Source organism: Bison bison, unplaced genomic scaffold (genome assembly GCF_000754665.1).
Source record: "Bison bison bison isolate TAMUID 2011002044 unplaced genomic scaffold, Bison_UMD1.0 scf7180017863470, whole genome shotgun sequence".
NCBI classification, from domain to species: Eukaryota; Metazoa; Chordata; class Mammalia; order Artiodactyla; family Bovidae; genus Bison; species Bison bison.
In genome coordinates, this window is record NW_011494042.1 from 3,255 (window position 1) to 11,450 (window position 8,196).

Here is an 8,196-nt window from a genome sequence, read left to right on the forward strand (position 1 = left end):
TCACCGGAGGGGGAAGGTCTGCAGCCGGCTATCTCTGTTCAGTCCTTTGTTCCGTGTGCGGGCCTGGTGGTCTTAGGTTAGGACTGGCTTTTCGCGTGGTAGATATCCCACAGTCTGATTTGCTAGCCCAAATTATTTCGCTCAGATAGCGCTCAGGGTATTCAGGCCAGATTCTTACTCTCAGTGATGCAGCCCGCGCCGCGCCTCCCTGCCCAGCCCCCGCTTGCTAATGGTGTGTGCAGGCGTCTGCGCTGCTTCTCCGCTAGGGGAGTTACCGTAGGGCTCGCAATCTGCGAGTTTTAATTGTTTATTTATTTTTTCTCCCTGTTATGTTGCCCTCTGTGCTTCCAAAGCTCGGCACAGATTCGGCAGTGAGAAGGTTTCCTGGTGTTTGGAAACTTCTCTCTTTTTAAGATTCCCTTCCTGGGACGGAGCTCCGTCCCTCCCTCTTTTGTCTCTTTTTTTTGTCTTTAATATTTTTTCCTACCTCCTTTCGAAAAGTTGGGTTGCTTTTCTGGGTGCCTGATGTCCTCTGCCGGCATTCAGAAGTTGTTTTGTGGAATTTACTCAACGTTTAAATGCTCTTTTGATGAATTTGTGGGGGAGAAAGTGTTCTCCCCGTCCTACTCCTCTGCCATCTTGGCTCCTCCTCAAACATCTTTTAATTTCATGGCTGCAGTCACCATCAGCAGTGATTTTTGAGCCCAAGAAATAGAGTCTGTCACTATTTGTAATGAACTCTATTAATTTTGAATAAGATTACAGTATTTAAGAGATAAACATGTGAAAATCTTCCCCTAATTAAATAAATGTATGGTATTAATTATAGCTTAACTCATCATATAGAATATAAACCTGTAGTCTCAAAAGAGACATTTTAACCCAAACAATACATCTTTCCCAAAGAAATTGTGGATATCTTAAAAATATTTTCAACAAAATATATCCATTGAACTAGAAAATTATGAAATATTTAAAAGCATATTTTAATCATTGGAAGCATTCTTATAATAAATACATTCATCATGCCCAAGTTATTAAACATGAGGATACATTTACTAAATTAAATAATCACACATGTCTGTCCTGGGAAGAGGAAGTCTTGATTGAAAATATGTGATACATTTCCCATGTGCCTCATTTTCTTTTTATGGTCCAGAGCTTTTTCATAGTATTTTTCATTTCTCCATTTCTCAGAGTATAGATTAGAGGATTCAGCATAGGGGTGACAACAGTGTAAAACACAGTCAAGAATTTGTCAATAGGTAAAGTGGAAGGAGTTCTCACATACATAAAAATACAGGGCACAAAGAAGAGGAACACCACAGTGATGTGGGAGCCACATGTGGACAAGGCTTTGAGCCTCCCTTCCTGACTAAGATTCTTCAGGGAGCATAGAATGACCCCATAGGAGATGAGTAAGAGCATGAAGATGACCACACAGATGGCCCCATCATTGGCCAGCACTGTGAGGGCAATGATATGAGTGTCAGTGCAGGCTAGTTTTAACAAAGGGTACATGTCACACACAAAGTGGTCCATGACATTTGGGCCACAGAATGGAAGGTTGTAAACAAAAAGAGGATGAAGGACAGCATGCAAAAACCCACCAACCCAGGCCAAGAGCAGTAGCAGAACACACACTCGCTGATTCATGATTGTCAAATAATGCAAGGGTTTGCAGATGGCCACATAGCGGTCATAGGCCATGACCACCAGGAGTAAAATCTCAGCACCACCAAATAAGTGCTCCATAAAAAGCTGGGCCATGCAAGCTTGGAAGGAAATGGTTTTCTTCTCACAAATGAAGCTTTTAATCATACTCGGAATGAAGTTAGTAGAATAAACAGCATCCAGAAATGATAAATTTCCAAGGAAGAAGTACATAGGGGAATCCAGGGTTGGACTGGCCACCACAGTGATGACTATGAGTACATTGCCCATCATTGTGACAATGTAAATGAGCAAGAATGCAGCAAATAAAATCTTCTGACCCCAGGGGCTCTGAGTGAGCCCCAAGAGGACAAACTCAGTCACATTGTTACTTTGTTCCATGGGCAGTTCTGTTTGTCTTATTGCAGAGCTCAGCTCATAATCCCCTGGATGTACACATTATTGATAGTGGCTTCCTGAAATCGTGAACTGATTTGTTGTTTCAACAATTAGGCAGTATGGATTATTAAGCACCAATACTTTCAGATATTACAACACACAGCTTGTTAAAGCATTATTCCTAACATCAACAAACTTACAGACTAATTCAGAAGCAAGTGACTAGAGACATATGTGGGAAAATGACATATTATTAAATACATCAGGTGCCAAAACTAGCTTTTCATATGGAAGCTAATTGTACATATAGAGAAAACTTATATAAAAATAAACACAAATTAAAGGTTTAATGGAAAAACAAAGCAAAGTTTACCTCATATTTACTTTCCATTTAATAAAGGATATTACTCTCTACATTTTGGTGTGGAAGAATCTTCTTAATCAATCATCAAAATCCCAAATAGATATATTTGACAATTTCAAATTTGTCTAAGGACTTAGGAAAAGATACCACAACAATAGACAAAAATAGCTTGTGGAAATTATTTAAATTTTAACTGATATACAAAAAGTTATATCTAAATTGAATAAATATTTCTAAACAATTAGCTAATAAATGAAATAAAATTATAAATATATAAACAAGTAAGTAAAGACTATCCCTAAATGGGCAAAAAAACATATGATCAAATGCTGAAGCTCACTTGTGAACAGAAAAGTAGAAACTGAAGAAATGGCTTGCTTATTAGAGCGTTAGCTTAGGTTCTTGAAAATTATTCAATCAGGTCTACAGGTGCTATCTATTTTTTTTTTTTTTGACAGATGAACAAACAGCATTTAGATAACATATTAATTGAATCTATCTTTTGACTTACAAATATCTGCCCATGATAATATCCTCAAATAATTACACCTGAAATTAATCTTTAAGAATGTCCTCGCAAAGGTAAACTGATTTCAGATCATTAGAATATAAAAGTATCCAGAAAGAGTGTTACAGAACAGAATCAATCTTCACATATTTAATACTCACAACTGATTCCTGACATGAAAATCACAAAGGAAAACTCTTAAAAAGTTAATTCTTATATCACCAATGTACCCTTGGAAAACATAAAGCTTTGTCCAGCATTTTGTGTTTCAATGCACTTTCTGGGCTACCTGCATAAGGAGAATGGTGTTCAGCCCACGTTCTAGGCTCTCTTGCCTTCTCTTCATCCTTCACGCACTGATGTCCCCTCTGGAAACAGACAGCGAGATACACGCACCATCACCGGGCCTGAACTGGCTCCGTGTGACCAACTCCACGCTTGTAGAAAGCCCACTTCATCTCAGTCAGTCAGAGAAATATTACTTTTCAAGTTGTTGAGGTTTTCAAAATTAATATAAATGCACTCTTACTTTAATGCTCTGAATCTTGATTATAAAAAGAAACTCAGAATTTTCTCAGTTGTGGGAATTTGTCTTGGTAACAAACATGTTAAAGCAACACTTTAATCAGAGAGAGAGAAAGCATCAAACCGTGATGTATTGCTTCACATAAAATTTTGCTATTTGTTCTTATACCAGTGAAAGTGAAATAGCCTTCACAAGATTTTGAGTCTCAATCAGTTCTGCTTTCCTGTCTTCTTACAGCATTGTTCAACTTTGAGTTTGTAAAGGATGGAGAATAATTTCACATATAAACTTTATTACATTTTGATTTCAATTCAGGAGGAAACTGTCATGTGATTACTGCTACAAACACTCTATGAGGTAAGCACAAAGCACCATAAACACTTTGTCTACATTTAACTACATCATGTATGACTGAGTCATTCAATGGGTGCATCTCCAAGGGTGATTTCTGTCTAATTAAATTCACTGGGACCTTAATCATAATTTTGAGGTAGACTCTTTATCTCCAGGGATACCACCAGGATAATCACTGTGTAGAACAGGAGTTATCAAACCCTGTCCTCTGAGAGAAAATCTTAAGAAACAACTTGGATCATATCAACAAAAGGGAAAAGTCCAGTCTGGGCAGGAATGTAATATGTAAACATTTTCCTATTTAAATCATGTCTTTCAAGGATGGCAGATCTTTCAGTTTAAGCTTTGTCTTTGAAGATGATATCTGAACTGATTTCCAGATATGATGAATGAAAATTTCAGAATAAGTCATTTAAAGCTTATTTCAAATTCAGATAAAGTGTGCCCCATAATTTGTCACATAATTTCAGACAGGCAAGTTGACAGAATCAGAGAAGTCTTCCAAAAATAAGCAACACTTTGGTTGAGTTTTAAAGTAAAATTGATAGAACAAGAAAAGATGGCAAAGGAATTCCATGAAAAGGTACACCATTTATAAAGTCACAAAGGGTGCAATACCTGTGTGTGTGTGTGTGTTAGGTGCTCAGTCAAGTCCAACTCTTTACAACCCTATGGACTATAGGCCTCAAAGCTCCTCTGTTCAATGAATTTCCCAGGAAAGAATAGTGGAGGGAGTTGTCATTTCCTGCTCCAGGGCATCTTCCCAACCGAAGAATAAAACCCAGATTTCCTGCACTAACAGAAGGATTCACTGTGAAAAGATCAAACTATGAATTTAGAAGATCACTCCCCTAGATTATCTCAGAACTCACTGAGACTTCTTTCTGAAAATCTTTATTTGGATGTTCCCATTTCCTGACCAATAAATACTGATGCAGTCCAATATCGTTCCCATCTCTATAATAATTTTAAAAATTTTGTATGCAATATCTCCAATTTTCAGAGAAGGCAATGGCAACCCACTCTAGTACTCTTGACTGGAAAATCCCATGGATGGAGGAGCCTCATAGGCTGCAGTCCATGGGGTCACTAGGAGTCAGACACGTCTGAGTGACTTCACTTTCCCTTTTCACTTTCATGCACTGGAGAAGGAAATAGCAACCCATCCAGGATGCTTTCCTGGAGAATCCCAGGGATGGGGGAACCTGGTGGGCTGCCATCTATGAGGTCACACAGAGTCAGACACGACTGAAGTGACTTAGAAGCAGCAGCAGCATCTCCAATTTTGGACATCTGCAGTTGGGCATCACTTTAGATACATAATTTAAAGGGTTGCACAGTATAAAGGTGTTCTCCATCTCATTAAATGCTACTGCATTTGTTCAATGTCACTGCTCAGACAAGAAAGCTCACTGTGTTATTTATTCATTTATTGATCTCCCATGACTTATCCTTACCTTTAGCAAAGCTTGTTGTCTCTGCTTTCAAAATGTATCATAGATTTGATTGTCCCTACCCCATTTCCTTCCTGGTCACTTTGGCAGCCTCCTTCAAGTATGTCCATGAAAATTCTGGCTTCTGACAACTTGTTATCCTAAAGCAGTCCAATGGTTCTCTTTAATTCTTGTTCCATTATATCCCTGCATTGCTTGAAACTCCTACAGTGGATTCCAGTCATATACTCACAGTTTAATGTATCACTTTTAACATTCACAGTAACAAGAATGGGAATCCCCATTTTCCATTTGAAGAAAGTAAGATTCAGAACATCTCATTAATTTCAGTAAGGTCACAAATTTTTAAGTGATAAAACTAGAATCTGAATCTGTTTTCTTTCAAAACAATTTAATTCCTTAACTAATAATGAAAATTATACAACTGTGAAGCCTGATTCACGTTAGTTAGTCTTATATTGTGGAGGCTTGTTCACAGTCTGAAGAAAGACTTTTTAAGTTATTCATAAATCTTGGAATTCTTTCATCTAGAAGTTGAAAGCTGTGTTACTACTTAAAGAAGTATTTTATTTCCTTCAACTATCTGTGCATTTTCTCCAAAGAGTCTTCTGATTGTTCAAAAATTGTTTTTATTTCTACTATAGATAATTAAAAAGAAATTCCACAGTGCACAGGGGGAAAAAAAATACTTATCATGTTAAGATAATTTATTGGAAAGACCAGCCAATTCTGTGTTTCCATACTAAGAAACCAGCTATTTCTAAGGGAAATTTATCTCAAGTAATTTCTTCTCCTACTAACTTTAAAATAGAAAATACCCGTCATTTTTTTAGTCCCTCTCATCCTCTCAAGTTGGTGTAGACAGACAAGTTGACTTGAGAGTTTGAAAGATATTCTTGTGCTGTCTTTATTCCATGTCTGCTTTAAGCCTTACAAAAGACCTACTTAAAAATTTATATCAGTTCTTAAAAGGATATCATCTTTTTCCCAATAGAGTTGAAGATCACTGGAAATTCATTTACAATATTTAACATTAAATCATAGAACAAACTGTAATATGTTTAAGATTGATTCTTTATTAATTAAAATCACTAGGATTTTTAACTAAATTTAAAAAATAAATCTGTATGTAAAGATACTACAAACCACATCACACATTGATCTTAAAAAATGTGACAAGGGTAAAAAAAAAAATGGTTACATTTTCAGATTACTGACATCAACAGCAAAATATCAGCCTGAACATTTTATTCCATTGGAGAATAATTTATCATGTATTTTCCCACTTGCCATAGCAAGATTTTCTTTCTTTTTGCCTGCATGCTTAGTCGCTCGTGTCCACCTCTTTGTGACCCCATGGACTGCTGCTTGCCAAGTTCTTCTGTACATGGGGATTCTCCAGGCAAGAATACTGGAGTGGATTGCCGTCCTCTCCTCCAGGGGATCTTCCCAATCCAGGAATCGAACCCAGGTCTCTCTCAATGCAGGAAGATTCTTTACCATCTGAGCCACTAGGGAAGCCTTTTTTTCTTTTTCTTTAGTACTCAATTCATTCTGCGTTGGTGTTTGGTTGAGTATATAAGCATTTGCTATCAGTTCAGATAGATATATAAATGTGTAACCAATTATTAAATTGAATTTAGTGTGTCTATTTCAGTACATAAACTATGCTATGGGTGGGGCTTCCCTGGTAGATCAGTGGATAAAGAATTTGCCTGCAATGCAGGAGACCAGGTTCCATCCCTGGGTTGGAAAGATACCCTGGAAAAGGAGCCTGGGAAATCCTATGGACAGAGGAGCCTGGCAGGCTACATTCCATGGGATTGCAAGTTGTCAGACACGACTTAGTGACTAAATCTCACACACACCATGCTATGTGTGAGGTCATGGCAATTAATAAAATGGGTGAAATCATATAAAAGTTTTCCCTTGCAGGGATTTTATATTATTACAATAGATTTGACAACAAAGAAGGAGACAGCTTAATAAAGTAGTTGCAGTCTTATCAACTACAAATTGGTACTTGTGGTGGACATTTGTCATTTACTTCCACAAGGATTAAATCACATGCTTCTGCCTTCAACACACTCTGAAGGGAGTTCAGGATGGAGAGTAAGGCACTCTGTTCTCAGGAGAAAACTGAGAATAGGTTTTCAGATGGTTAGATACTTTCAGGAACTGATTTTATGAGTCAAATTTTCCTCATATCTAGAAAAGCACTAAGTTCCTTCATGGTGAGATCTGGTCCTTGTGACTAGCAGAAACCTTCTGCAAAAATACATGCTTGGTTGCATGAACTCCCTTTCACCTAAATCATATGTATAATGACCATCCCTTCCCATTTGTTTGGAGCAGCTTCTCAGCTATCGGAGGTGCTGTCTCAGGCTGAAGTTCTCATTATGCTCCAAATAACACTTGCAACCCTCAAATTGTGCTTTTTTTTCTTTTTCTTTTCTTTTTTTTAAATTTTATTTTCTTTTTAAACTTTACATAATTGTATTAGTTTTGCCAATTATCAAAATGAATCCGCCACAGGTATACATGTGTTCCCCATCCTGAACCCTCCTCCCTCCTCCCTCCCCATACCATCCCTCTGGGTCGTCCCAGTGCACTAGTCCCAAGCATCCGGTATCCTGCATCGAACCTGGACTGGCATCTCGTTTCATACATGATATTTTACATGTTTCAATGCCATTCTCCCAAATCTTCCCACCCTCTCCCTCTCCCATAGAGTCTATAAGACTGTTCTATACATCAGTGTCTCTTTTGCTGTCTCGTACACAGGGTTATTGTTACCATCTTTCTAAATTCCATATATATAGTTATTATACTGTATTGGTGTTTTTCCTTCTGGCTTACTTCACTCTGTATAATAGCTCCAGTTTCATCCACCTCATTAGAACTGATTCAAATGTTTTCTTTTTAATGGCTGAGTAAT

The 8,196-nt window shown here is 37.5% G+C and overlaps 1 protein-coding gene across 1 annotated transcript; it reads right to left on the reverse strand.

Moving 5' to 3' along the window:
- Positions 1-1,137: 1,137 nt before the first annotated feature.
- On the reverse strand, positions 1,138-2,055 carry LOC104983853 (olfactory receptor 4A15-like). Its single transcript, XM_010833378.1, has one exon. The coding sequence runs from the start codon at positions 2,053-2,055 to the stop codon at positions 1,138-1,140; it is 918 nt and encodes a 305-aa protein (XP_010831680.1).
- Positions 2,056-8,196: the final 6,141 nt, after the last annotated feature.